The following is a 27,874-nucleotide window of genomic DNA, read 5'->3' on the forward strand; positions in this document are numbered from 1 at the left end:
GTCCCGGTCTTATTCCCTGTGCGCCTTGTTGACTTCGGATTGTTGTGTCTTCCTGGGGAAAACCACTGTTCGGAGGAAGATGATGGTTTGGCTTTCGGCGCGATCAGCCATTTGTTGAGTCATTCAATTAATACACTAATTAGTTATATTTAATCAAGCGACTGGAGGGGTTTCACCACACGGCGATGAAATAATCTTAGTTTTAGCAAGCACTTTCTATTGTCACGGTGGCAGGTCAAATAGCAATAACCAAAATTAAAATATTTGTAACCATATATGGTGACATACGAGAAATATGGACTGAGTACTCTATGTTTATCTGACTCCAGAATCCACCAATGCCAGAACACAAACAATGCTCCGCCTTTGCTGATCGTTCTATGTAAATCTCGCAGTCTCCCATAGTGGCTTGTCCTGCTATATCTGGATTGAAACGGCCAAGCAGCACACCGAGTCGTCAAACAAATTGTCGGATTGTCAATGGCAGGCGCTGGTCTCATTGTATCAGACATTGCTTCATGAGCATCATGATTTTTATCTTGCTTCGCAGCAACCTTCTGCGAGTCTGGTTTTGGAAAAGTTATCAGAGAAGCACTCCATGCCAGCCCGCATGTGGTGCTATGGTATCCATCCATTTTTGGAATTGTTGCACCATCGACTTCCGGATTCCCTAGAGCATATGCTTACGTTTCTAAATTTGGCTTGTTGATGATGACCCTACTGCTAGAGAGCGTTCCTGCCTTTGAGGATACCTGGGTTGAGTGTCTCGGTGATTTAGCCCGATACCACAGGACCGGAAGACCTGGGCCAGCATGGCCCGGCATTGGTACCACAAAGCAGCAGATAAGAGGCCGAATTTTGGCCAGATCCAACAGCATCTGGCTGTTCTTGCCTGGCCAGACATGCTTCAAGAGCTCTTTTACTACACAAAAAGTCTGGTTAGCGTCGGCTTGTTTCCTCCTGCTGGAGAAAGAATTACATCATTTTTCCAACGCGTTTCCAATGAACCCAAGCCTGATTATCTACTGATATTTAGTTCTGTGTTTGTGACCGCTCATGGAACTCTGCTCACGCAAGGTTCTCTGTCTGATTTCAGAATGCATGTGGATTTGCATCTGCTCTACCTGAATGAATACATCTGTCAACTTGGGAGTGAGTTCAAGATGCATGGGGTTCCTATCACATCGTGCAATTTCGCTGCCATTTTTCAGTATGGATCTACCAACGCTGTGCTATCTAACGAATTCAAGGAGGGCTTGGCACAAGACGAGATAAATCTGACTGTGCTAATGAATTGGACGCCTGTTGAGAACTTGGACACAATTGAGGCTGAGTTTTGCGAGTATCAGAACTCGCAATCTCAGGAAAAACTGGTCTACTACAGTGCTCATGTCACCTTCAAGATGATCTGGAGTAACATGGATTTTCATGTCGCAGAGGACAGAAAGTGTTTTCCAGAAGATTTCCTTTTTCGTAGGCAGGTCAGGAGTCAGCGATACTTCTCTGCTGACTATTTTGAGGGTGCTTTGGCGGAAGATAATGGACGCTCGATTCAGGTGCTGTCTCTGACCATTGCGAGGATGTATCGATGTTTATGGTTAGGGGTCCAACTTGCAAAAGTTTGTTTTTGTCCACTTTATTCAAGGCAAATACTGATATTAGCTGCAGTTCGACCGTTGGATCATGTATGATTCGTCGATTTCCCCTAAATTTTCTGTGACACAATTTGCCCTAAACCTCGAAAATCGCGCTCAACGTTGTGATATATAGAAGTAGACTGTTCTTTGTTTGACTCTCAGCTCTTTTTTTTTTTTTTTGCGCGTTTTACTACCATTCAATTCAAGTCAAGCCAATATAGATACACTAAGGCTGGATCGTGAAAGCAGACCTCCAGCTTCTCCAGAGCTTACTGGGCGCAGCAAAGACAATAGAGACGATTCCCTTGATCTCCGACTCGTCATCCAAGTCACAGTCACTAGGCGTTTTAATAGCCGATCCCATATCCACCTCTTTTTGGTCGGCGTAGCCGTTGGAAAGGTAGGTGGGAGGGCTTGCCAGCTCAACCTTGACCATCTTGGCCTCACTGGGAGTGCCCTGTTCGCTCATGGCGAACAACATATACCATCCGGCAAGGAGAACACCAGGGTCCTGAGGGAGGTCAGCACCGTATTTGTTGTTACCGTAGTGACGCATCCGCTCGAGAGGAACACGACGCTGGTCAGTGTTGACGGTGTGGGTGGTCGTTCCAACGCGGACCAAAGAGGCAGTCTTGATCTTGGAGTCGGTCCGGAATTCGAGTCCTCCGCCAACAGTGACCTTTTCGGGACCGTTGAGGATCTTGGGGCGAGTGGCACGAGTGCCATCCTTGTTGAAGAGGTACGAGGGGGTGTAGATCTCGGCGTCGTAGTGGTTGGCAGAGCAGTTACCGCAGAGACCACCACCACCGTTGAGGACCCTAGCATCGGGCAGCAACACAGAGATACTGTGGTAGACACGCTTGATGTTGTTGCGAGCCTGCTCGGTGAAAGTGTCGGTTTCGGGGTCGTAGATTTCAGAGGTGAACACGATGTCATCCTCGTGGAAGGGCGCACCCCAGGTGTTGCCACCAGCAATAAAGACCTTGCCGTCAGGGAGGATAGCAGAAGTGTGGAAAACACGGGCATGGTGCATTCCACCATCACCTTTTCCATCAGGGCCCTTGCCAGCGATCTTCACCTCAGGGTGCTTGTAGGCGTCTCCCAGGGTGATGACATGGGCGTTCTTGGAACCGTAGGAGCCGTCGTAGTGACGCTGGCCACCAAAAGCAATGATCTTACCCTTGGTGGCATCGTACATGTTGGCACTGCCAGACATGGAGTCGTGGTCGTTTCCACGCGTTCCGGCTGGGTGCGTGGTACCCTTGACTCTGTTCTTGTGGTCTTTGCCATCAGGGTTAAACCAGTGCATTGCGACACTGGGGCCAGCCTGGAAGACACTTTCATTCTTCCATCCAAAGAGCCAGCCGTGGTTATCGGCTCGCCAGATGCCCTTTTGGTCGTCCGTCAACATTTCGTCGACCTTGGCGCCAGGACGTCTTTCCCACCTGGCATTCTCACCAGGATAGTAGACCTCTCCGTTCTTGATGGTCTTATCGCTACCGCTCCAGGAGCCACCAATCACGAAGAGACGACCGTCGGAGAGGGTGGTCGAAGAGTGGTATCCACGAGAAATGGACATGGTGGGACCCTTCAGCCACGCGGTGCCATTGTACACACTGGTGCGGCCAGAATCAGCACCACCACTGACAATAATATTACCGTCAATGTCCATCGAAGTGCCCGGGCAGAACATATCGTGTTTTGTTTCATTGACAACACTCTGGGTGATACTGCCGTCACGGTCCAGGGTGGTGGTGAGTGTCTTGCCACCGGGGGAGGCGTAGAACTGATCGTCAGACCAGGCAGACCACATGATAACATCACCATGTTGGTCGACAGCGGCGGCCACAGGGACGACGGGAAGGTCGAGAGTGGGACCCCAGACACCCTTGCTGGGATCATCTTTCGGGTAGGTGCCTTCTTTGTAGGCATAGACGGCAATGTTGGCAACGGAGATATTGTTCTTGCCGCCCTCCTGCGATCGATCAGGGTGGGATTGGGTGATGGCGTCGAGTTTGATATACCGAGCGGGCTTGGGGTCAAAGGCTGACATTTTGGGACTCTTGTTCGATCCCCAAGTGCCGTATGCGACCTGGGTCCAGGTTTCATTGTCTTGCGAGATAGCGATGGTGTGCTCACCAATCTGACCACGATTGAGGCTCTTGTCCAGGATAGGCAGCATGGTCAGGCCAGAGACATAGTACTCTTTGCGGAGGTCGACAACAATCCACGAGGAATTTTTTTCATTTGGATCGCTCTGCCAGTATTTTTCGCCCCGGTCGTCGATGGCATACTCGCACTTGCTGCCTTCAAATTGGCTAGAGCACTGGACCTCCCAATTCTCAGTGGAGTTCTTCTCGCTATATTTGGGGATCAGGTCAGAGTCGGCGGGAGGAGATTGGTACTTGATCTTGCCAGAGACAGATTTGGCAATATCAACACCGTCGGAATCAGAGGATTTGTAAGAAAACTCGGGGGGCATGAAGGCGTCGACAGCGACTGCCCCCAAGAGGAGAGGGGATGCCCACTGGAACTTCATTTTGATGGTGAAGGTCCGTTGATGGTGATTGTCATGAACGAGCGGGAGAGAAGATATCGATTATAAATGATGGCAAGCGATGGTAGTACTCCGTAGCCGAATTCAGAAACGCAACTACCAGTCAAGAGTAAAGAGCAAATCGTAATGTCAGTGGCACTGAGCTGTATTGCATGGTTCTGCAGGATCTCCACTTCCAGTGTCGATCCTTCAGCCGCACCAAGACTTGTCAATTGACCGAGAATGCGGTTACCGAATGCTCATTCAAGTGTTCACTCACACGATTGATTATACGGTGTCTGGTCGACATTGGTTGTGTACTGTCTACGATATATTCCTTAGGCGAACCATCGATCTGGTAACAACTGCAGACCCTAAGTTGCCAAGAAATTGAGCAAACCCGAATTTTCCTCACCTCGTTAAATCTTCTCCGCCTGAGATCGTCCCTCTACATTGGCTGGATATTTGGCTGGGCATCGACCTTGCTCACGCCACGAACTGCTCCAAGTGGGTCTGGCAAGCGCCACCATGCGCACGGCGCGGCCCACACCAGCAAATCCATATTCCGTACGTGTGTGACGGCGTTGAGCTGACAGCTGAGACGGGAAGACATTAACTATCAAATCATTTGCTTGGATATGGCTGGGTGTGATGAGAACGGCGATATATTCCGCACACGTGGTGTGGAAGGGTTCTTCGAAAACAAAAGGTCAATACTAGTACAAATGTCTGGTGTAAGCATGCACTCAGCACCAACCCCCCCCCCACACAATCTATTCAGCTCCACAGGTTCAGCTCAGCTGAAAAAGAAGCCACGCAGTCTGTGCTGATGAAGATCCAGAAGATGCATGATTTCGTCTAGACTTCTTCATAATATGGTGATTTTGATTAGTCGGAGCTCAGAGGATGGAGTCGCTCAGTCGACTCGCTTAAAAACCATCCATTCTCATCACTGTCACTGGACGGAGCACGGACCGATAGGATTGGATGCAACAGATCGCACTGGAGAAGCTAATGGAGATGCAGAACTCGAAGATTGGCATTCTGAAAATACGATAGATCAGTTTAGGACTTTCCCAGTTCAGAAAATGAAGAAGGCAACGAATCTGGAAGAACCATGCCGCTATCTGAATCAAGTATCCACAATTGATGCTCCCTCCATTACCATCACCGCTATCTTGGTTGTGATGTTCATATGATGATGTGTTGATTCGAAATGGAGGGGCAGGCACAGGTCAAAGAGGGGGAGCTGAGCTGAACCTGCCTATTGATTCTGCACGCCATCGTCAGCCGGAATAGTAATATCTCATTGTAATTGGTGGCCAATGGCGTAGTCTCTTTTCCCTGCTGTAAAACCTCGTAAGTCACACATAAAATGGCATTCCTCCCAAGTCTTCAGAAGAGGTAAACCAAATTTGTGCGCTTCAAACCCTCCGAAGCCAACAGATCAAAATGCCTCTCTCAAAGGAAGACAGAGTTGTCAACACAGACAACATTCAGGGCAGCATCTGGCCCCGTCTACCTAAGACCTATGAATCCTATCTGTTCTTCAAGATCACCAATAAGGAGAAGTTCAGGAACGACCTCCACGCCATCATTGACGAGATCACCACTGGTTCTGAATGCGAGAAATACCTAACTTCTATTGGAGAGCTTGAAGAAGCCAGCGTTAGCTGGCGCAAAGCCCACCCTGAACCAAAGCCTTTTGTGGCTGTGAACATTGCCTTTACCCACCCAGGCTTGCTCAAGGTAAGTTTTCTCTTTTCTTTCTTTGTATCGTCGGAAATAAGTGGCGTATATTCTAACCCTTGGATGGTTTTCTAGGTGGAACCGCCTGAAGTTCAAGAGAGATTCGCCAAAAGAAAAGCAGACGATCCAGACGCTTATTGCACGGAGAGAATCAACGAGGGTCTTTTTGAGAAGGGGATGTTTCTGGACCTCACCACAGAAGGCGCCGATTACTACGACCTATTAGATCAGGACTTCAAACCTCCCGACCGGGGCAATGCATCAATCAAAGACGACACTGAGCGTTGGACCTGGAGGACAGATGGTGTTTTTATCGTCGCCGCACACAGTCCCAAGGCTCTGCACAACAAGATCGGCGATCTAATGGATGCCTTCCATGCTGGTGATGCTAACACTCGCAGTATGAAGATCGCTTTCAAGAGAGATGGTCAGCTTCGTCCTGGTGACAGCCGTGGCAAGGAGCAGTATGTTTTTTTTTTCTAACCGCTAACTAAATAAATGCTAATTCCGTATAGCTTCGGTTGGGAAGACCACATCTCTCAGCCTAAGATTCAAGGCTTGGATAAACCCCCGGCCAAGGGCGAACCTCATGCCTGTAAGCCAGGATACATCTTCCTCGGGCACAAAGGTGATCCCAACTTGAGAAGACCAACCAAACCACCTGCCTGGGCCAAGGAGGGCAGTTTCTTCGTCTTTCGTCAGCTCGATCAGAAAGTTCCTGAGTTCGAGAACTTCCTCCAGGAGACAGCACCCAAGATTACCGGTAGCAACTATCAGGGAGAAGGAGGCCCAGAAAAGCTGGGCGCTCATCTCATGGGACGATGGAAAAGCGGTACGCCTGACCCTTCAACGTCTGATCCACTGATTTCAAGACAAGAGCTAACCCGTAGAATAGGAGCCCCCGTCGCCAAGGCCGTCGACCGGGACGACCCAAGTCTGGCATGGGACAATAAATTCGACTATCGACCTAACAAGAGTATCAAGGGTTGTCCATTTTCAGCTCACACCCGTAAAATGCGTCCCAGATCCGATGAGAAGGCGGCAGTCGGAACAGAAGAAGACGGTGACGAGACTCCACTTCCAGAGCCAGAAGATAGCGACCAGTCCGAGGCCGAAGGACAAGAAGAGAGCCCTAATGTTATCCTTCGTCGGGGAATCTCCTTCGGTCCTGAACTCACTGATCAGGAAAAGAAGGAGAAGAAAACGATTGAATCTCGTGGTATCCTCTTTACTTGCTACCAGAGTATGATTCGGGATGGATTCAACTTCCTCATGACTCGTAAGTACACCAATCCAATCTTAACTACAGAGTCTAACCAACATAGGCTGGGCGAGCAATGAGAACTTCCCCAAATATAAGACCAAGACTTTCCCCCACGGCGTTGGCATGGACGCCTTCGTTCACCAGAAGAACCGACCCGATCATCCCAATGGTCACGTCGCTTTGTATGATGGAGACCACGATGATCGTACCGTCAAGGTTGAACTTGGTGTTCAACCGTGGGTTGATCAGAAGGGTGGAGAGTACTTCTTCACGCCTTCCATCCAGGCTTTGAAGGAGCAGTTTTCAACTGCTCCAGCGTAACCATTTCACTATATTGCTTCGTTAATTTTCTACGGTACATGGAAATAATGATGTCATTATTTTATTTTGAAACAGACAATTTGTAGAACTGTACGCAAAGCCCGGAAATCCTCAATCTTACTATAGATTGTGATACATTAAAATACGTAATATGACTGCCGCACTCCGGCTGATACTTTTCTTGTGCTGCTCACACTTGATTCCATGCCTGATGTGTGGTAAACCTAAATGCCTTGCCACGTCCTGTTTCTTCCACCAACTGGCTGTTAAGGCTGTGCATCTCGGTTTGCATAAATACCATATCACTTTGAAAAAATTAACTCCTCTCAAAAAGCAATTAACCTGGCCATTCTGTCTTGAATAATGAAGGTGTGCCAGTTAACATCCCCGTGAAGTAGTCCGAGCTTATGGAAGCGCTGGAGAAAATATTGACATACTGGAAGATCATCAATGCTTGCTTCACGGCTTTCAAAATTCTCCAGTGCAATCTTGGCAATTACTGACTTTTGACTTCTACGATGGATGTATATTCGCGCAGGTTGTTTTAAATATGGCGGTCGTAAGTTGCTTCACTCTTTTCAAGCCCAGGCAATTAATAGTTGTGGGGTGCCAGCTCGCTAATCGATAGACTTGCGTTGAGTTCACCAGTGGGATAATCCTGACTAAGGCGTGCAGTATTCCAAGTGTTTTTCTGTAGGCAAATCTGGCAGTGAGCCAAGAGGCGTAGACAGCGTTGACCTGCTGAATGTAACGCAGGCGATGATCAAGTGCTCTATTGACGCCGGAAGCACGTCCACCATTTCTGGCCTTTCTCTGTCAGCCTGAGGATTTGCGGGGTATGTTTCCACTGCAGCAGACTGTGGATGCAAGAGCCCAAGCAGACTGTGCATACCGCTCCGCAGTCTCTTCAATTTTGTGAATTGCTGCAGTTCAGTTCCCATGTACCATTCGCGAGTCGTCAGCCGTACCAGGACTGCTTTAGCCGGTCATCGTTGTACAGAATCGTGAGCTCCTCGAGCGTGTCTTTATGACGCTTGAGCTCTTTCGCAGCCTCCTGCGTTTTGAAATAGCCATCGTAGTAATCGACATCCCGAAGGTATAATTGAACGTGCGGAGTGTTTTGCAACTCTGCGCAAACACCCGCATGGCATCAGTTCCCATACCACTCTCGAGGATATGAAGATGCTCAACTGCAGATGAGCCCTATTGGAATCGGGATGGACTCATAGTCTCATCATTTAGCTGCACGATTTGCACCTCGTGCGCCATATTAAAAACGCCCCCATAGTCTCGAACAGTTCCCACATCACAGAAAACGTTGATGGTTTTTATGGAGAATCGTTGGAGCTTGTCAAGACCGGAAAATTTGCCCGAATTGGCGTGCTTAATAAGCTCACATATCATGTCGCAGATATCAGGTCGGTATAGGAATAGATTCTTCAGATTGGGTAGCTTGCAGAGTAGAAGAGCCAGCATCGGGTCACTGTGCCTTTCCTTTATTCCCTCATTTAGGCGATCTTTGAGTTCGTCAGAAAGTGAGAGTTTCGAGACTGCTGACTGGAAGAATTGGATGTTGTCCTCTGGAATTTCACGAGGGTCATCTTCGGATACATTTGATGTGTGGAGCTCTTCAACATGCTTGGCTCGAACTGGGTTGGTGATAATAGCCCGCAGGAATGCATTGTAAGGTTGCTGGTTATAGTTGCAGTAGCTTCTCCGGAGACGCGGGGTGGCTTGTTAGTAGATTTGTTTGCACGTCCGAGATAAGCGAGAAAGGTCGGATTTGTTTAGGTGACTGAATATGAAGTCGAGAATTTTCACGGGCATAAGAGAGAATTGTGTCATATTGTCAGGTCCAGTGTGAAGTTGTGAAGTTCTTTTGGTAGTTGAGTATCTCCCCTCATCTTATCTTCGCGCTAGTCAATTGCTGCACCGCTCCAAGGTTAAAAATGAAAATAAGGGACCACGTTTCGGGCGGGTTGAGATTCAGCCGAACCAGCCTAGCGGTTGGGGGCTGTCAGCTTGGGAGAAGACTACCCTAGCCCTCACATATCTGCCCTAAACTAAAGCAAGTTATGATTGACTACCAATCGAATCTTGCGGTCTTCTTTTCCACAGATAGATTCCTCTTCTCCTTTACTCTTTATTTTTTATCTTCTCGCCGATAACTACACTAGCTTAGATAGGAATGTCATTTTATAATTATCTACTGGTCTGAGCCTGTGATGCTCCCTAGCCTCTTGCCTCTTGATCCCCCTACCTTAGCCTTTATTCTATATCAAAATGTCGCGAACTGATCTCTCTTCATCTATCCATAATGAATAATTTCCTTGCACATGGCACGGGGGCTACCCTTTTTGCCATTTTTTTTTTTTTTTTTTTTTATCAACACTTGGACATTTTTGCATACTAGTGGGCGCTTACGGGTGCACACAGCTGCTCTTATAGGCTCTGGGTTCTATTTGTCCTACCCTAATCAGGGAGCATCTTGTTCGACTTCTATGAAAATGTCCAAATCATGAAGATCATCGCAAGCACACAGACACATACATATACATCTATATCCATATTGCCGACAGCCCAAATTCACTTAAACGAGGTACCGGAAACCCTTACTCATCCGCAACGTCTCATCCGCATCATCCTGATTGGCCTGGACATTGGTATCATGCTCGGCTTCCTCAAGTTTCTTATTCAGACTAGACAGGAACATCCGGAACCCTAGACATCCAACAATAGTGATGCCAAACATTGCTGTGACGATCCCGTAACTCTTCCGGTATCCGTTATCCGAGAGATCCCAGACGTACGAGCCAGCCACATTGCCTAGCTGGCTGAATGCGTTGATCATTGCGATTGCGACGGCGCGCTTGGCGGGTGGGCGGGGAAAGGATGTACTGATCCAAGAGTAGAAGACGATGAAGCTTCATGTTTTGGATCCGGTTAGTAGGGAGCGAGATAGGCAATATAGAGAATCAGAAATGAAAGGAAGGGTGTTTTCGCATGGTATGTAGGGCTAGGTCTGATAGGAAGCTTACCCAGCATAAGAAGCAGCTTGGAGGAAGAGAGCGACGTATCGAGCTGCCACGTTCAGAGTGGCCATGCTGATGATGAATCCGACCATGCCGACGAGAATGGGACCGACAATATGCCAGAACTAGGAGCGGAATCACGAGTTAGCCAGAGAGGCGATTGATAGGTTATTGAACTGGTTGCAGGTGCAGACGAACCTTCTCCTGATACCGATCGGAGCTCCAGGCAACAATCAGCGAAAAGATACAGGAAAATACCCATGGCGGGGCGCTCATGAGCAGAGTCGGCACATAACTGAACCCGAGGGTTTCCGTAAGGCTCGGCTAAAATTTCCCGAGTCAGAGCGAGCGTGAAGAGAAGACTGGGAGAAGAACTCACGAAGAACGCGTTGAAAGAGAGGCCGACCACGTAAGCAGTAAATGTAAGCATCATTATATAGATCTTGATATCTTTCACGGCCATGAACAAGCCATCCAACGGCCCTTGATCCTCCGAATCAACGTCAGTCTCACCGACGTCCTCGGCCATTCTTAGCTGAGCTAGTTCCAGCTCCTCCTTTGTAAAACCGCGCGTGTTGGTTGGCAAATCAGGGAGAATGAATGCTGCAGAAATGGCAATTAACATCGTGATGGCACCCTCGACTGGAAACATAATATGGTCAGTCAACTTTGTAATATCAGCGGCGATTAAGCGAGCTTACTCCAGAAGAGCCAACGCCATGCAGCATGACCAAGAACGCCCTGCATATCGGAGAGAACTCCAGCTGCAATGAGTGCGGAAAAGGCATTCGAAATAAGATTTCCACAAAACAGGATAGCGTTTCTCACTGTGAGCTCCCGACGAGTATACCATTTCGACAAGATCATCAGAGCTCCGGGGAGGAAAGCAGCCTCAGTAAAGCCCAGGAAGAAACGGATGCAGACCATCCCGGCAAAGTTGGTGGCGACACCCGACAGGGTCGAGATAAGACCCCAAACAAGCATAACGAGTGAAATATAGAGAGAGGGCCGTTCAATTCTGTTAATGAAGATGTTGGAAGGAACCTGCATCAGAATATAGCCGACATAAAGAATGCTCAGGCAGGTCGCGTATTGGCTGTAGTCCATGTTCAGATCGGTCTGGAGCCCCTTGAGACGAGCCGCGGCGATGTTGTTCCGGTCGAGGTAGTTCATGATGTAGATGAGAACAAAGAGGCCGCAGCGAGCATCGAGCTTGCGCTTCAGGCTCTTCTCTATCCGCAAGCGCATTGTCGGGTCGGCCAGCGCAGAGCTCACTGCGGTGGCTTCGGCCCTTTCCATGGTCCCAGTCGAATTTTCGAAGTGGGCGGCATCAACGCCGGGCTTGGAGATTTCGTCTGCCATGGCTTGTGCTGCTTGCAGTCAGAGATTGTCATCGCCCCGAAGTGTCCCTGAAATAAAGAATCCCCGTGGGGTACGGGGATGGAGCGGTATTTAGCTTTTTCAGCTGAAGCATCCCCAGCCCATCGGGTCTTGGCCGCCGAGGATTAGGACACTACTCCATCAGTATGGATACCGGCGGGGGGTTGGGTTGGATCTGGGCAAAAGGCTGCACCACAACCTGATTCGGGGATATAATCTGGTAGAGTTGAGGGTATTACCCCCAGCCGGCATGGTTGCGATCCTTTTGGCAGAGTATTAAGTATAAGCCAGCACTACTATGCATTACTGACTCCGTAGTTAAGAGACATCTCTATCTCTTGTATAGACAGAGTGGGAAAACTTTTTCCCACTCTCCCTCTGAAATCTGGATACGGGAGCGTGGGGGTACATTTCGGGGTTTGTGGGACCACGTGGGGAATGCGGGGACGAACCCACGGATTTCCCTACTCCGGATTACGTCACGGGGCGGGGAAGATACTGCGTCCAATCATGCCGACCCATGGATATGTTTCGTCGGCTCGGTCTCACCTTATATTTTAATAGTTAAGTGCACCCGCCTGACTATTAACCGCATCCCAGCCGACTAGATGTCAGCCCGGGGGTTGATGACAGTTGACTGCAGTTAGAGTGGTCTGCTGGAAATGGGCCACAGCAATTGGTACAACATGGGTCTGGTGTATCCTCTTCATTGGGAGAGAATGGGCCTCTGAAGATCTCTCTTGCTGCAAATGCGGCATCTGGGTGTACAGGTACAGGTCTGGGGATTATGGTAATTGTACTCCTTGATCAGAGACGGCGCAACATGTCAGTCAGGATCCACCAACTACACTCAACATCCGCCGTGCCTCCGAGCTACACACCAGCAAAGCCGATAAACTAAACCCGTTTTCTCCGGGCCATCGACCCAGGGAACTTCCATATCACTGAACAGACAAACCCGCTGTTGACAAGTTTCTGGGACTCAAATACAGTGCCCAAACAGCAGCCAACTGCGACCCCTAGGGCACAGTCCAGGGAGGTGTGACGGCTCAGCTCAGCGCCTTTATCGGCAAACACCACCAACGTAGCAAATGATGCCAGAAAGCAATCAAGGCCCGAGCCCGTGACAAGCTGCACAGCAGAAGCTCTCCGTTTATTATACAGCAACTGATCGAGAGGAATACGGGAGAATATATGCAATTGCAACTATCCTTTCTCTATCCAAAAAGCTTTAGTACTTCGCAAGACTGGAAGGGTGGAATTGACTATATGAAGCAATACTGGGAAGTCTTACAAGAGAAGTATGCACAGTCCCAACAACAAGCTGCTGATGGACAACATCACAAGCAGCAGCACCAACTCAGATGAATAGCGTGACGCCACTTATGAGACGGATTTGACGGAGCCGGATGATACCCCGAGCCCACAAAAACGTCTTTGGGCGGATGAAAGCCACCCCACTATGGAATCAGGAGAACCTAATGACGCGGGAGAATTCTACGACGACCCCCTTGATGATACTGGGATCGACCTGTTCGAGATCCCCGAAGATTTTGATAAGGCAGAAGGAACAATCTTGCGGCGAGAGCGGATTGAAACCCGCTGGAAATGGTCTGTTATTCTAGTGATGCTGCATCTTAGTCGGCCTTGCTGATGAAGTTATAGGTACTATAGCAGCAGAACACGTCCGAAGCCTGAGATCCCAAAATGGCAGGAACCTAAGGAGGCCCTGCGCGAGGCGTCAAATAATGACATGTACTGTTTCTTAGGTTGGTGTCTTAAACTCCGGCGAGGAAAAGAGGGCTGGCATTAACAAATCCAGCTCGTTAGAGATGGATTGGAAGAACCTTCGAGGATATTACCAGAAGACAACCAAGATCAAAATTAATGATGAGAATGGTTCAGAATGCGGAGGGTAAGTAATGAAAGCTGTACTTCTTATGATCTGTCGGGCTTTTTAGTCTAACTAGTAACAGGGCATCAAATATCTAGTCCAAGAGAACGGGCTAGACACTCAACCTGGAAACAAGACGCCGGTTTATATCAAGGATATTGGTCCATTTGAAAAAACATCCTGTCTACGCAAGAAAAGAAGTTCTATCTTGGGTTCCAGCGTATCGAAGTGTGCCTGTTCAATTCCCTGGGTCTGTTCATCGTTCATCGAGAAAACGCGCTGCTGAGTCTTCAGTCCAGGGATCTTCAAATTTCCCTTCAAAAGGATTCTCGCGGTAGATCTCTGATTCCTCTAGTCGAACTCACTGCAGAGAGGACAAAAGGTTTCTCAGGAAGACTAAATTGTAATATGGCCAATTTCCTCTACCCTTCTTGCCTGCACTGGCTCCTATCACATGGATGCTCTATAGACATTCTGAGAATTCGTCACTTAACTTCGAGCATGCCAGCTAACCAATAGATAGGACAACCTTTGCACTCCTGGAAGTGATCTACAGGCCATTATTAGCGCTCTGCCCGCACATGTTACTGTTCGGGATTCTCTTCCATGCTCGAGCGTTCCGGAACCCGAACTTGACCTCGAAGACCAAGCTGCGCAAGCTCTTCATTAGCAAAGGCTGCAAGCAGCTCCTTGTACCTTTAGACCAGGACAAGACTGATTGGTATCTATTCTGCAAACCTGAATTAGTCAGGGCCTCTGACTATTCACACAATAGATGCCAAAGACAGTGATGTCAAGCATGCTGGTCACTTTTGAGGAGATCCACGGCTGGAAAAGGGGGGTTTCGTGCGCATCAGTTCCAATATGGAAGTGGTAAGGTGATGAATGAGAGTGGTAAATGGCAATCTTGCGCCAAGAATCCATTGAATCTTCCTATCTGCCCAGTGGCTGACGGCTTCGCAGGAAAGGTCAGCAAGGGACAACACATGTTTATCATGAAGCATGCTAGTAGCCCTTGTACCTTTCTTAATCATTATCACCCATTGCAACTTGACACAGATATGATCTGGGTTATCTGTGGCCTTGACCCAGATGTGGAACTGATGCGACTGTTACCCAGCAGAGTTGTTGGCAAGATACACGGCGACCACAGTATCTGACCAAGCAGCAGAGGGACCGGATAGAGGATCATCCAGGCCTGGAAGGGGCCTGCCACGATCTACTTAAAGCTCGCGCCCGTTACGAGAAGTCCCAGCAACCAAGCTGACTGGATTGTATCCGCCAATGACAGAAAGAATTGAATAACACGCGACAGCGGCTGTTGAGGGCCTTACAGCATCAAGTCCGAGAGAACTTTGATAAAGAGCAAGCATTTCTGGATATTGAGGCGTAGTTGTCTAATACCAGTAAAAGATGAAAGCAAGGACGAAGAATTGTCTTTACAGGATGATATGCATCCTCTTCAGTTACTCCTTCTTCAGCGACTTCTCTCGTGCCCATCGATGGGCTCGTGGGTTTGGGCCGTGGACGGGAGCACCCTGCCAATGGACGGGGCTTTGGCGAGGTCTAGTCGTATGTAGTAGCCTCTTCAGTGATGGTTATATTGGTTTATTTTTTATAATTATACTAGCACCAAACACTACAAAAAAATTATAACATCACCCAGAGCCAAACCACTCAAAATACAGCTATGAATTATTCCATAGCCAGTTGCCATTGAATTGTGAAATATCCGTAAAGCTTGATGTAAACTGAATTTCTTTTTGGGGACTGCCGATGTGTAATATAATACAGTAAATTACCACAGAAAACCCCCGGCCATACGCAAGCTTATCAGCTCGCGATAACAGCGCTTCCCCATAACTCCAAATCCAATTGCGACAACATCTCTTTGAACCGAGTTGCCTGAGCTTTGCATTTGTCGGTTATGGCCAAGAAGACAGAAACAATAACAGGCGACTCCCGGCCAGAACGAACCCAAGCCCAACATAATGACGAAGCTAAGAACGCGCTGTCCTTACACCCGTGCCAGATCACCCTCCAAACCTTCCGCGACCTGCTGTCCTGCTACCAGACGACCGTGTCGCAAGTGCATCGCCGCAAGGCGACACTGAAGCTGCAGCCGAAGTCGAAGAGGGGATCGAAGAGCAAGGTAGATAAGAAAGCTAGTGTGATACCTACCACGAAGACGGGGTTCGATACGTCGGAGGAACAGCATATCCGCGGAGAGACAGACAAGTTTCTTGAACTTGATCGGTGGCGGTATGAAGTTCTCCCGAGGATCGTCGGGGAGCGGAAGCTGAGGGGTGGTCAGAAGGAAGGGGGTGAGGTGGAGGGGGCACATCTTCTCAAGGAAGAGCTTGTTGATATTATGGATTGGAAGATGTGAGTGACGATTTCGTTTGACATTCGAGATTCGGTTTACTCACCGATCCGCAGGAAACATGGAGTCTTCCGTCCGGCCCTCATGGGAATGGTGAAAAGCAACCAAGACAGGACTGTCACCAAATCCACCTCGACCGCATTCGCCGCTCTCCCCGACGCAAACCCCATACTCGCACCGAGCGAAGCATTCCCCAGAGCCAGCCTGGACGCCCTCACCACACCACTCCGCGGTGTCGGTCCGGCGACCGCATCTCTGATCCTATCCATCGCCACAGTTCTCGGCGACGCCAAGAATCAAGTCCCCTTCTACAGCGACGACGTATACCTTTGGCTGGTTCTGGGCGATTTCCCCAAAGTAGAAGACCAAGTAGACAAGTCACCAACACATAGGAAGCCAAGTGGGGAGTTGATTGCTAAATATAATATCATTGAGTACCGAAATCTGTGGGATTACACGCAGGAGCTGCGAGCAAGGTTAAACAAAGGCGTTGCAGAGTCTGATGAGCCAGTCTCTCTCATCGACATCGAGAAGGTTGCTTACGTGATTCGCAATATTGCTGCTTCGGGTTATCATGCTGGTCAAGGTTCTGAGACTGTTTCGAAAGGATTTGATGTCAAAGAGTCGGCGAATAGAAAACCACCGAATGGAAAGAACGAACCTGATGATGCCATCAAGAAGCGGAAGCCGAAGGAGGAGAAAGCGAAGATGGAAAGGCGAGAAAGCAAGAGGCTCAAGCAATGAGAAACGAGGAGTATATATCTTTGCATGTTTTCTTGGTTGATACATTTTCCATATTCACACTCGCACTCTTCGTCATTTATCTCTGTTATAGCCATTGCTGCGCAATACAATATTGAAGCCCAGTCAAACCTATCTCATTGTTCTCTCCAAGAAGAAGCCTGAATATATAGAAATAACCTATCACAGCTTCTTTGACGCCTCAGGCTTCCAACCCAGCCCAGCGATGACCGAAGGATGTGACTTCAGCCTACTCAGTCACGCATGAACATTGGGGAATTCCGTCTCCAAGTCAACCGTATCGCCCACCGCCCAAGGCACAACTGAGACCTTGAATAGGGTTATTCTATTCATGAGCAAGGCGAATGACAGGATGTATAGACGGCGACGCCTCCGGAATTCAGATAGAACAACAGTGCACAATTAAATACACACGTGACATGTTCTATGTGCTAATCTAAATCATTATGTACGATAATATTATGTACACCGAAGGCAACAGTGTTTGCTATCAAAGCGACATCCTCTGAATCGCCTTACTCTTGCTCCTAATCGTCCTCCCTTTCCACAACAGCACCGTCGGTGCCAAAGCCAGCGCCAACGCGATAAACGCCAACAACGAACTAGCCCACTGATACCCCAATCGGATATACATCGGTTTCGCAGCAAGCGGTAAGAACGCGGCAAACGTATTCTCGCCAAAAGCCACGGCTGCAATCGCACTAGCTGCGTAGCCGGCATATGAGTCCGTGACGTAGACGCTGGCCGAGATGACAATGGTCATGATTCCGTATCCGATCAGGGTGAGGCCGATTGTGGGAACGATCCAGTGGGAACCGAGCGTGCTCCAGCCGTACATGAACAGACCGCCTGAGAGACCGATGACGGTGCTGGGGATGGAGATGTGGAGGATGCTTTCGGGGATGGGGATGCCAGGTTTCTCGGGATTGTGGGGTGCGCTGCGGATGTAGATTTGGTTCTGGAAAAGGAAGGCGAGGGTCCCGATGAGTTCGCCGATTGCGATGGCGACTTGCACGAGTCCGCCACTGTAGATGGGCCAGTCGTATACACCTGCGTAGACGACGGGGACCGATTGGGTCGAGATGAAGACCAGACCGAATGAGAAGGCGGACCACATGGTGAATGAAGTGACGGTTGGTTCAGTGGTCAGCAGCAATGCTGCTCGAACAACGGTTTCCTTCAGGGTGGTTAAAGCGCTAGGCTTGTCGCTATCTGCTTTTTCATCTGGCATGATCTTGGACCGGATGACTGGGCCCCGGGTTTCTTTCAAGCCGAAAAGAACAACGGGAATCGTAGCTCCATTGATTATCAATTGAATCCAGAATACCCTGTGATTGTTAGCCTCCGCCGGTCCATGTTCAATGTCATACATGCAGCTTACCATCGCCAATCGAGCGGTTCCACTAAAGCGCCCAATATAGGACCGATGGTGACCCCAAGCATCAATGTAAACGCATAGAGCGTCAATGGCAAAATCCGCTCTTGTGCCGTGAAGAAGATATTCGCCGCAATACCATCAGCAGCGTTCTGGACGGTGCCACCAAAAGCACCCGCAAAGACACGGGTGACCACGAGCGTTGCGTAGTTTTGCGCCACGCATTGCGGGATAATGAAGATGAAGAATAGAATAAACGCTCCCTGCTGTTGTTAGCATCCGTACCTTTGTCACGGGTGCAATTGAACATACAGTATACCCTATTCGGAACCCAAAAGTCTCCATCATCGGCAACGTCGCCAGCGGAACAACCGCTGCGGTGAAATTCCACGACGTCACGGCAAAGAAGCTAAATTCGAAAAAGCTATTGTCGACATTGAATTCCGCAGACAGGGCTTCTGCAGGCGTCGTGAACGAGGTCGCGTTTATCCCAACCAGAATCGTCACCCAGTAGGAAATGCACATGGTAAGCCATTTCCTCCACGTCGGCCAATTGTAAGGATTGCGCGGGTCGTGATCCCAACTCGAGGCGCCATCATTCTGGAGCTTCCGGCCGGGGGATTGAGAGTCGGAGTAGGTGTCGACTGTCATACTTTGCTATCCAGTGGTACGGGCGATATGTTCCCTTCCGTTGCCTTGATATGTCCGCTTTAAGGCTAACCGCACTCTGGAAACCAGCCAGAGTGGAATGTTGACGGCAGTACGATGCAATCCAAGACTGTTGAGAACAAGGAAGAAACAAAAAAGCCATCACCGAAAATCGAAGAAAAAAGTGATCACCAGCCTAAAAAGGAAGGTCAACTGAGAAGCATCCTGATTGGCTGAAAGTACTGCGAATATGCATCTAATTGGACATATCAATGGCTATACCCGAAGAAGACTGGTCCCTGGTCAATCTGTATTCTGGTCGGTTGGTTACCCATGGAAGCTTAGCATGGACTTTTCGTCTCTCTTCTTCGCCACACACAGGAACGACTGTGTACATAGTAGGGGTCCGATTCAATGTCGACATGGACCGTTACTCTGTACCATGATTGTGCTTGTTCACTGACATCTGCCAAGAGGCAGGAGTCCACTGCAAATCAAGTTATATGCTTTTTTGTGCGCGCAATAATTATGCAATGCTGACTCAGCCGCTATCTCGCCGATCTCGCATCTCAACTAAATCGGAGTCTACCGAGTCTACATACGGTGTTTGTAGATCAGATACACACAACTGACTCGGAACCCTAATCGTGTCAAGAGCATCATGCTGACCCTTGGTATTCACAATAATGGCTTCTTCTGATCCTCAATTGCATCTCTCTCCACGTGGTCCCGGCGTTCCGCCCCTGGAACATCGCATCAAGCGTAAGCCAGTTGCTCCAGCCAATCCGAGCCACGGGGATGTACCGGAAGGTGCGAGACAGAAACCGCCATTGCTGCACATTCCAGATCCCTCGATTCGTCCCAAAACATCGGGGGGTTCATCATCCGCTGCACCGCCACTCCTGTCGCCGCGGCCCCCCTTAACGAGCCACGTCTCGACCAGCGCCCTCCCGAAGGTGTCACTACATCAAGGTGACACCAACAGTTCGGATGCATTGACACCATCAAAACCGTCGCCTGGTGTATCTCGAGCCGTAACCGACAATGGTGCTGCGCCTTCGTCGTCTCCATCCGCCGTCCAAAAGGCATACGGAGAGGCGCGCCACTTCCTCGGTGGCCTTATCAATCACCCAACAGAATCGAACAAGCATTTTACCATCCTGCGCCATTCACATGGGATTGTATTCTACCGGGGCAGCATCACGTCCATCACAGTATCCGTCTTCTCAGATGGCCCTCTTCCTCCGGGCCGTACGTTCTGGCTCCAAAGCAAGGGATACACGGGCAAAACGGGCATGAAAGCCAAGGCGCTTTTCCGACTACATGATGACTGGGTCAATGTCACACCATCCATTGCTCTCCGCGCGGACCAGGTCGATCCGGCGAACGAAAGGGCCTGGCAGCGCGATGTCACGAAATTTCGCAAAAAGGCCCCTGCCAAAGTTCGAGATACGCACCAGTTACGGGAGACGGTAATGGTGCGGATTCCCGTCGAGGCGGGCGATGGCTACTTTCAACTTGTGCTATGTCAGGACGCAAAGAAAAAGGTCCTGTGCTACAGCCCGGTGTTTCGCGTTCTGTCGACTTCTGCGGATCCAAGCTCCATTCGCGGCGCCAGTCTGAGTACCCTTCCGCTGGAACTGGGGGCGATGGTTCTCAGTACGTATGCACAGACAGTAGCTCAGGCGCTCCTGTCACCAGCCGCGTCGAAGGTGCAGAACAAAGTCCAGTCTTACCAGCCTTCCGCTGTCAAACAAACAGCTGGACAGGCGGCGTTCTCTTTGGCCGGCTTAGGAGACCGTGTTGGGTCTTTTTTGAGGCCGAATGGTCAGAATGATGAGGATCCCGGGGCTCAGAGCGGTCCAGACAATCTGGACCAAGGACCGACAGCGCCATTTCCGACGGACTTCAAAGCTCGCTGGGAACCAACTGCCGCACCGCCGCAATACGAGCTACAAGACTGGCCGGTAGTCAACCTCACCAAAGTCCCAGATTCGATCCTAGAACGACTGCATGGGTATTTCATGTGCTGGGCTCGCTTTTATGAATCGAAGGGCAAAGACGAGCACGCCAGCGACTGGTATCAAAGCGTCCTCTCCGTTCTAAACGTAGATCCGTCTACGATTACCAGAGTCAACATGTCGCACATCACGAAGCGAACCACGACTCTCCGCGTCCTTGAGGATATTCCACTTCCACAACAAATCAAAGTACAGATTCGGGTAATGTGTTTCATCCGCCCGGAGGTGCCACCTCCTACCGCAGCCTCTGAAAATGAACTCCTCGAAGCCAGACAGGCCGCCGCAGAAGCGGGCCGGCTCGCGAATATCTATGATGTTTCGTACGCGCAGGCCGTTTTGGATCACCCTGCATGGGCACCAGAAATACCAAGGTCAACACCTGAATCGCAAAAGGAGAACACGGGCCTTTTGGATCGAACGAAGGGCGGGTATGCCGCCGCGCGGACGCGGCTCGAGAAAGCCCCGTTACATTGGATTGGGGTTCGGTCCGAGACAGCACAGAAGATGGATCAGCAGGTGACTGTGAATGGATTTTACATTGTGAGGTGATTTCTTTTTCTATATCAATTTTCTTGTATATACTTGCATTCTGGATACGTGTTGTAATTCTGTCATTTGGATTATACTAATAGCATACTGTCGATGTTACCATATTACTCTGCAGTCTGTACATAGACCCAACGAGCAATTATCTCAGAGGGAAAATGGGCTCGATCGTTGCATATCCCGTGGCGGTTCGACATCAGGTACAACGACAAAGATAACACGGACATTCATGTTGTCCGTTGCCAATTCTATAAGCAACGCCAACAACGTTGCAATACTTTGCCACTGCACGAAGGCCTTGATTTCACAGGGTCAGGAGTCTTCAAATTCAGGGTTTGACATATGCCCATGTTAAATTGTTGTGTTTATGGGGCTCACTTGCGCTCGCGATTAAATGACATCGAAGTCCTATTCATGTCTCTCGGAATATTGGCTCGACCTAAGCGTTGATAAAGTGCCATCTTGTCGACAATTTAGCAGCCTAATAACTCCAATGTCCATTATGACATGTGCGAGTTTCATGCGATATAACATTAGGATGTGGAACCCGGAGTATAAACGGAATACGAATACGACAGAATCCCCCAATCCGGCAACTGGATCGTACTCGGGGGCCCGTTGATCAGGATCCAAGGTTTTGGTCTTCCAATAACAAAAGGCGCCGTTGTGATCTATTTTAAGCTTCAATAACATATTAATCCCTAGCACTGTTTGGGAAATCGCATCGTACTCGTGTTGAGCAGGGGTATATAAACATGCTTCCATCACCATGTGCCAATTTGTTCCAGAAAAAGCACATTCTGTTTAATTCGGAACCATGAAGGGTGTCCTCGAACTTCTCGCGCTCTCCTTGTTCGCCCCGGGCATCGCCCTTGCCCGCCCACAATGCAAAACCTCCCCCATGGACACTTCCTGGCCGTCTCTCGACGAATGGCGCTCCCTGAACGCATCTATCGACGGCACCCTCATCCGAACCGCGCCAGCAGCTTCCGCATGCTACCCTGGAAATCCCTTTAATGTATCTAACTCGTGCGACGATGTGCGCAAGAACTGGGTCTATGAGGAGTACCAGGCTGCACTGCCGGAGGGCATCGACTCGCCGATGTACGCCAACAACTCGTGTCTTCCGCCTGGTGTTTCGGGGTACAGTCCGCACAAAGGATGTGTTGTTGGTGGTTCGCCGTCGTATATTGTCGAGGCGGCGACTGAGCACCAGGTTGCTGTTGCCGTTGCGTGGGCGACGGAGCGTAATATTCGCGTTGTGGTTAAGGGGACTGGACATGATTATAGCGGACGGTACGTCGTTTTCCTTCTATTTTGAAGGACGGGACTAACATACGAACAGATCAAGCGGCGCGTACGCATTGAGTATCTGGACGCACACCCTCCGCAACATCGAATACCATCCCCAATGGCGCCTCCCCGACGGCAACGGCACAGAAAACGCGATTGTCACTGGCAGTGGAAACACCTGGAGCGTGCTCTACGGCTTTGCCAACCAGCACAACCGGACCGTGGTCGGTGGCGGTGACCACAGTGTTGGTCTTGGAGGATACCTCCAAGGAGGAGGTCACGGCCCCCTCTCCAGCCAGTTCGGTCTGGGAGCCGACCAGATCCTCCAGGCTACGGTTGTCACGACGGACGGTCGAGTGCTGACGGCCAACAACGTCCAGAACCGCGATCTTTTCTGGGCGATCAAGGGTGGTGGTGCTGGACAGTACGGTATTGTCACTGAGTATGTGCTGAAGAGTCACCCTGCGCCATCGAGCGTGGTTACCGGTAGCTTGAGCGTGTATGGAGCTCGCAACACCAGCGCAGACGATGCCTGGAGCGCCGTCACCGCTGTGCTGAGCAGTATCCCCGATCTCATGGACTCTCTTCCTCTCGCAGGTACCATCACCGTCGCCGCCGGCACCTATGGCAAGAGCATGGTTGGCGCAAACTACACCGTCCCCGGCGCCGTGATCGCACCCTCCTTCTACGGCTACAACATGACAGAAACCCAACTGCACACCATTCTCCAATCCCTCGCAACGAAAGCCATCGCCGCAACCAACCGTACTGGCTCCATCATCGCAACACCTGGCGCCATCGAATCTCACCCAAGCTTCCTCGCCTTCTTCAACAGCACAAACTCCTCCCCCTCGGCCACTGTATCGTCATCACTCATGTCCTCCCGCCTCCTCGGCCGCGCGGAGCTCACCGACCTCCCAATGCCCGACCTGAAGAGACACCTGCAGAACTTCGTCGAGGGCGAAAACGGCTCCATGCTCCTCTTCGGTCTACAGGGTGGCCGCGGCCCTCGCACTGTCCCTTCTCACCTCCGCGGCGCCGTGAATCCCGTCTGGCGAAGCATCTACACGCACGTTCTCAGTTTCGGTGCGCCAATCAACGCAACGGGCGTTCCTAGCGTTGAACTCCCCAAGGCTGGGAGGTGGTCTGAGGCGCACCGTGAGGCGTATTGGAGGGTGTGGGCGCCGGATACAGGGGCGTATATGAACGAGGCGAATTCTTTTAACACGCATTGGAAGAAGGACTTTTATGGGGTTTATTATGAGGAGCTGTTGGGGATTAAGATGAAGTATGATCCGAGTGAGAGTTTGTTTGTGAGGAACGGGGTTGGGAGTGATCGGTGGGAGTATGATTTAGATACGGGGTTGCTTTGTCGGGTTGATTGAGCGGTTGAGGCTTTGTACAGTAGTTCTATCCGTATAGTATGTAGCAGTTTCTACGCTTGGTTTAGCTCCGTACATCTCGGGAAGATCTGTAGATCGCTCGAGATGGACCAATTATCATTATCGACTACTAAACATGGCAAGTCTAATATTATCTATATGCCTACTCAACACCCTCCGACGCAGCCAAATTACACTGCCTAAACAACCTAACCTCCCCATCCCCAAAAGCCCCCACAACCGAATGCAAAACCCCCCGGTTATTAAACAGCACCAAATCCCCCTCTTCCCAATCATGCGCATACACATACTGCGGTGAAATCGCCGGCCTCTGCAAATTATACACGATCTCTCTCACCGTTTTCAGGTCGTCGACCACAGTCCCGTCGTCGCGGTGGATCTTTCGCACGGCGGAGGGGTGGATTTGTAGTGCTAGGTTTCCGGTGACGGGATTCTTCCAGATCATTGGGAGTGTCATGATCTTTGTGGGGTCGATTGGGGGAAGGTCGGAGTCGGAGAGTTCGAGGCCTTCTGAGTGAAGGCCTAGGCCTGTCGGGAGGGCGCGGGCAGGACTCATCCAGATATACCTATTCACATTTAGCGCGGGTAGACAGATATTGGTGCAGATGACTTACGGATGCGGCGCATATTCAATCCTACTCGTCTGCACAAATTCCTTCTCTTCCTCTGAAAGCCGGTTATACATCGTTTCACCGCTAACGAATGCCGTTGTACCGAGTGGCACGGCCAGTGTATCACCTGTTCCGTCGTCATAGCGGAGTGTCTGACGCCGGCCCCTGGGGACCCGCACAGCCAGCAACGTGGTCACCTTCGGCGGGTACAAATCGTACAACGCGGCGTCGATATGCCACCGATAAAATCGTGTAAAGTCGTGATCATCTTCCGGGGGAATCGGATCGCGATGGAAAGTTCGATGATGCGGGTGTTTCAATTGGATATTGTCCAGCCCCTCGTAGAAATTGATATGTCCATGGCCGATGATTTGAACTTGCGGCTGGTGCGGAACGGTCTTCAAATCTGGGTGTAGGATGCTCCGTTTGCTGTCGAGGGTCTTGCCGTGTCCGTAGGAGGTAGATGATGGGTCGAAGCGCTGGGTTAAGGCATATTGGGCTTTGGGGGTGAGGTGGCGTTGGTTTTTGAATACGAGGACGAGGTTTTTGTATAGTGCGTCGTGGAGCGTGTTGAACGTGTCGTCTGTTCTATTAGCATCGATTATCTGTTGTCAATTGTTGATTGGCGTACCTGTAAGATTCTCGAGGTCGACGTTTCCGACTACAGCGCCAAATTTGATGTCGGAGCCTGGGGGAGGCGTCAATGGGCGAATATCGATAGTCATTTTGAGTTGAGTTGGTCAAGTGGTTAAGTCGTCGGAAGAAATTATGGATCGAAGTCGAGTAACTTTATATCCAGACTTGCGGGTGAGCGGATGGCGAATACGTCAGGGCAACAGTTAGAGTAGCGGTCAAATGCAGCAAGTTACAAATGCAGCATACCGCTTCCAAGTCTTTATATTCACCGTATCTATACTGATCACGGACTGCGCCGGTCCCCGATAGCATCGTATCATCTTATCATTATCAGCCTATCTTATCGATCGCGATTTGAACACACCATGACGTTATCATAGGGCTAATCGACCAAAACACTCATTTTCTCCTTTAATGTCCTCCGAGGTCGCGGTGGTTCTTCGGCTTCGAGGATCTCCTGCAAACCGGTCTGCATATCCACGTCTTCCGGTTTCCACGCCCAAGGATCCCGCCAATAAACGATTCGGTGGCCAAAGTACAAAGCGAGGAATGCCGGGATGCCGATGTACGCCGTGAAAAAGTTGCTGACGGACCATTCCGATGGGAAGAATACCGTGAAGCCGTTGATTAGCATGAGGAAGATGGAGCCTGCCATGCCGATGTACGCGCCCCATGGTTGTAGGCGGCTTTCGTACGGCTTCTCGATGCCTTGGACTTGGACTGCGCGACAGAAACGGAAGTACACGACGCAGCAGCATGCCCACGAGATGAAGCCAGACGTGTTGGTGAAGTTGACCAGCCAGTTGAATACCACGGAACTTGAGCTGCCGACGGAGAGGTATGCTAGGCCTGCGAAGAGCGAGGAAGCGCCGACCGCGTAGTATGGCACGCCACGGCGAGTGCAGGTCTTGAATATCTTTGGCGCATTACCGGATACCGCCAGTGAGTACAGCGATCGCGAGGACATGTACAGGAATGCGTTTCCAGCTGACCATGCGCTGGTCAGGATCGCGGCGTTGATAATGTGGTCTAATACCGGGATTCCGGCGTTCTTGATCCCCACGACAAACGGCGAAGAGCCAGCCCCTGAGCCGCCACTGGTGAGTCTACTATCGTTCGATGGGCAGATGACTCCGATAGCCAAGGCGCCAAGGACGTAGAAGAAGACCAGTCGATAGACGAAATTGCGTACTGCGCGGGAGACGTTCTGTCGCGGCGAGATCATTTCAGATCCAGAGAGGACGATCAACTCCGGACCAAAGATAAACGCAATGCTGCTTTTTTGAATGGTGGCTAAAAGAGCGACGAAGCGACCGGTATTGCCTCCAACGAGGTACTCGTTCATCGCGCCTGGGTTGTTCCAATACCGGAAGCCTTTTCGATCGTGGTCAGGACCACCGCCCAGCATGAGGATAAACGATAGCAAGAAGAGCCCTATTAGAGTGATGATCTTGATACCAGCAAACCAAAACTCTACTTCGCCGTATCCGCGAACCGGCAGGAAATTGAGCATAACCACCACAACCAACATGATCGATATCCACACCGCGACGTTAATGCTCGTGTTCCAGTAGGAGATAATCAACGAGCACGCTGTCAGCTCGTACGCCATCAGAATTGCCAGCGAGTACCAGTATAGATATCCCATCGCAAAACCAAGACTGCGCGACACGTAGCGAAAACCGTGATAACTCATACTCGCACCATGGACCGGTAAATACGAGGCGACCTCACCAACCGCGGTGACCAGCGAGTAAATAATTACTGAGATAATGATATACCCGACGAGTAGACTTGCGGGTCCCCCGATGGCCATCGCCTGGCCGGAGGCGACGAAGAGCCCGGTACCGATGGTACCGCCCAAAGCGATGAGCTGGACATGGCGGTTTTTGAGACCTCGCTGGGTGGTTTGGTATCTCTGCAGTTGTTAGTTCACTGACAACAGACATGATCGTAAAGCGAGAATACCTCGTCTAGAAGATCCGCCTCGACAATGGCCTGAAGAGGGCCGCCCTTATCCCCCATAGTGGACAGTTCAGATATTATCAATGCGACTGGCCACCAGCATAGGGGATAGAATATATTTATTTGAACATGTCGTGATGGCAGCCCTATCATCATCAAGATAAGACGCGGGGTATGGTGCATGACATCCGTATCTTACTGGTTACCATGACATCTTGGCAATAATAACAGGCAATAACAAACGAGGCATCCATGTGCTATCTTTGATAATCCTCCGATGTCTAGAACTTTTATCTAATCTTATCTTGATGGGACGGCGGTGCCTGTCATGGCTAGATCCGATAAGGAAATGCTGATTTGATACGGTTGCGCAATTTTGATCTTTGCGGTGGATTGACTGCGATAAGCTTACCTAGAG

The 27,874-nt window shown here is 50.1% G+C and overlaps 16 protein-coding genes across 16 annotated transcripts; 9 read left to right on the forward strand and 7 right to left on the reverse strand.

Annotated features, from left to right (window-relative positions):
- Window positions 1–812: 812 nt before the first annotated feature.
- Window positions 813–1,770, forward strand: EURHEDRAFT_380640 (uncharacterized protein; the record flags this gene model as incomplete). The annotated part of the gene is made up of 2 exons (XM_040779320.1): window positions 813–1,619; window positions 1,669–1,770. The coding sequence occupies 2 exons, from the start codon at window positions 813–815 to the stop codon at window positions 1,768–1,770; spliced, it is 909 nt and encodes a 302-aa protein (XP_040635672.1).
- Window positions 1,633–4,312, reverse strand: EURHEDRAFT_415983 (putative galactose oxidase). Its single transcript, XM_040782837.1, has one exon. It carries the CDS (start codon window positions 4,174–4,176, stop codon window positions 1,864–1,866), a length of 2,313 nt encoding a protein of 770 aa, XP_040635673.1. The 5' UTR covers window positions 4,177–4,312; the 3' UTR covers window positions 1,633–1,863.
- A 450-nt stretch (window positions 4,313–4,762) lies between these two features.
- EURHEDRAFT_415984 (uncharacterized protein) lies at window positions 4,763–5,504 on the forward strand. Its single transcript, XM_040782838.1, has 2 exons — window positions 4,763–4,907; window positions 5,015–5,504. The coding sequence occupies exon 2, from the start codon at window positions 5,049–5,051 to the stop codon at window positions 5,370–5,372; it is 324 nt and encodes a 107-aa protein (XP_040635674.1). The 5' UTR covers window positions 4,763–4,907; window positions 5,015–5,048; the 3' UTR covers window positions 5,373–5,504.
- Window positions 5,505–5,595: 91 nt separating this feature from the next.
- EURHEDRAFT_525910 (uncharacterized protein) lies at window positions 5,596–7,525 on the forward strand. Its single transcript, XM_040786963.1, has 4 exons — window positions 5,596–5,922; window positions 5,998–6,386; window positions 6,438–7,201; window positions 7,248–7,525. The coding sequence occupies exons 1-4, from the start codon at window positions 5,626–5,628 to the stop codon at window positions 7,505–7,507; spliced, it is 1,710 nt and encodes a 569-aa protein (XP_040635675.1). The 5' UTR covers window positions 5,596–5,625; the 3' UTR covers window positions 7,508–7,525.
- A 308-nt stretch (window positions 7,526–7,833) lies between these two features.
- EURHEDRAFT_463921 (uncharacterized protein) lies at window positions 7,834–7,989 on the reverse strand (the record flags this gene model as incomplete). The annotated part of the gene is made up of 1 exon (XM_040784915.1): window positions 7,834–7,989. A coding segment is annotated over one exon (156 nt), but the record flags the coding sequence as incomplete, so codon positions are not given.
- Window positions 7,990–8,654: 665 nt separating this feature from the next.
- EURHEDRAFT_545766 (uncharacterized protein) lies at window positions 8,655–9,352 on the reverse strand (the record flags this gene model as incomplete). Its single annotated transcript, XM_040787454.1, has 2 exons — window positions 8,655–9,199; window positions 9,329–9,352. The coding sequence occupies 2 exons, from the start codon at window positions 9,350–9,352 to the stop codon at window positions 8,711–8,713; spliced, it is 513 nt and encodes a 170-aa protein (XP_040635677.1). The 3' UTR covers window positions 8,655–8,710.
- A 570-nt stretch (window positions 9,353–9,922) lies between these two features.
- Window positions 9,923–12,308, reverse strand: EURHEDRAFT_533351 (MFS general substrate transporter). The gene is made up of 5 exons (XM_040787244.1): window positions 11,241–12,308; window positions 10,919–11,181; window positions 10,738–10,863; window positions 10,546–10,664; window positions 9,923–10,431 (listed from the first exon to the last, which is right to left on the reverse strand). The coding sequence occupies exons 1-5, from the start codon at window positions 11,899–11,901 to the stop codon at window positions 10,098–10,100; spliced, it is 1,503 nt and encodes a 500-aa protein (XP_040635678.1). The 5' UTR covers window positions 11,902–12,308; the 3' UTR covers window positions 9,923–10,097.
- Window positions 12,309–13,381: 1,073 nt separating this feature from the next.
- Window positions 13,382–13,911, forward strand: EURHEDRAFT_405644 (uncharacterized protein; the record flags this gene model as incomplete). The annotated part of the gene is made up of 3 exons (XM_040780400.1): window positions 13,382–13,543; window positions 13,689–13,834; window positions 13,896–13,911. The coding sequence occupies 3 exons, from the start codon at window positions 13,382–13,384 to the stop codon at window positions 13,909–13,911; spliced, it is 324 nt and encodes a 107-aa protein (XP_040635679.1).
- A 279-nt stretch (window positions 13,912–14,190) lies between these two features.
- Window positions 14,191–14,781, forward strand: EURHEDRAFT_415988 (uncharacterized protein; the record flags this gene model as incomplete). The annotated part of the gene is made up of 2 exons (XM_040782839.1): window positions 14,191–14,534; window positions 14,631–14,781. Coding segments are annotated over exons 1-2 (291 nt in total), but the record flags the coding sequence as incomplete, so codon positions are not given.
- A 959-nt stretch (window positions 14,782–15,740) lies between these two features.
- Window positions 15,741–16,940, forward strand: EURHEDRAFT_405645 (uncharacterized protein; the record flags this gene model as incomplete). The annotated part of the gene is made up of 2 exons (XM_040780401.1): window positions 15,741–16,198; window positions 16,253–16,940. The coding sequence occupies 2 exons, from the start codon at window positions 15,741–15,743 to the stop codon at window positions 16,938–16,940; spliced, it is 1,146 nt and encodes a 381-aa protein (XP_040635681.1).
- A 483-nt stretch (window positions 16,941–17,423) lies between these two features.
- Window positions 17,424–19,107, reverse strand: EURHEDRAFT_225459 (MFS multidrug transporter). The gene is made up of 3 exons (XM_040778026.1): window positions 18,646–19,107; window positions 18,340–18,596; window positions 17,424–18,286 (listed from the first exon to the last, which is right to left on the reverse strand). Exons 1-3 carry the CDS (start codon window positions 18,982–18,984, stop codon window positions 17,449–17,451), a joined length of 1,434 nt encoding a protein of 477 aa, XP_040635682.1. The 5' UTR covers window positions 18,985–19,107; the 3' UTR covers window positions 17,424–17,448.
- A 32-nt stretch (window positions 19,108–19,139) lies between these two features.
- Window positions 19,140–19,443, forward strand: EURHEDRAFT_415991 (uncharacterized protein). Its single transcript, XM_040782840.1, has one exon. It carries the CDS (start codon window positions 19,254–19,256, stop codon window positions 19,425–19,427), a length of 174 nt encoding a protein of 57 aa, XP_040635683.1. The 5' UTR covers window positions 19,140–19,253; the 3' UTR covers window positions 19,428–19,443.
- A 224-nt stretch (window positions 19,444–19,667) lies between these two features.
- On the forward strand, window positions 19,668–21,551 carry EURHEDRAFT_405647 (LipA and NB-ARC domain protein; the record flags this gene model as incomplete). Its single annotated transcript, XM_040780402.1, has 1 exon — window positions 19,668–21,551. One exon carries the CDS (start codon window positions 19,668–19,670, stop codon window positions 21,549–21,551), a length of 1,884 nt encoding a protein of 627 aa, XP_040635684.1.
- Window positions 21,552–22,365: 814 nt separating this feature from the next.
- Window positions 22,366–24,226, forward strand: EURHEDRAFT_405648 (putative isoamyl alcohol oxidase; the record flags this gene model as incomplete). Its single annotated transcript, XM_040780403.1, has 2 exons — window positions 22,366–22,844; window positions 22,894–24,226. The coding sequence occupies 2 exons, from the start codon at window positions 22,366–22,368 to the stop codon at window positions 24,224–24,226; spliced, it is 1,812 nt and encodes a 603-aa protein (XP_040635685.1).
- A 160-nt stretch (window positions 24,227–24,386) lies between these two features.
- On the reverse strand, window positions 24,387–25,580 carry EURHEDRAFT_463797 (TauD/TfdA family dioxygenase; the record flags this gene model as incomplete). Its single annotated transcript, XM_040784907.1, has 3 exons — window positions 24,387–24,810; window positions 24,859–25,438; window positions 25,487–25,580. The coding sequence occupies 3 exons, from the start codon at window positions 25,578–25,580 to the stop codon at window positions 24,387–24,389; spliced, it is 1,098 nt and encodes a 365-aa protein (XP_040635686.1).
- A 293-nt stretch (window positions 25,581–25,873) lies between these two features.
- EURHEDRAFT_380650 (proline permease PrnB) lies at window positions 25,874–27,516 on the reverse strand (the record flags this gene model as incomplete). The annotated part of the gene is made up of 2 exons (XM_040779321.1): window positions 25,874–27,409; window positions 27,460–27,516. 2 exons carry the CDS (start codon window positions 27,514–27,516, stop codon window positions 25,874–25,876), a joined length of 1,593 nt encoding a protein of 530 aa, XP_040635687.1.
- Between the last annotated feature and the right edge of the window lie 358 nt (window positions 27,517–27,874).

This window comes from Aspergillus ruber, assembly GCF_000600275.1.
Source record: "Aspergillus ruber CBS 135680 unplaced genomic scaffold scaffold00030, whole genome shotgun sequence".
Taxonomy (NCBI): domain Eukaryota; kingdom Fungi; phylum Ascomycota; class Eurotiomycetes; order Eurotiales; family Aspergillaceae; genus Aspergillus; species Aspergillus ruber.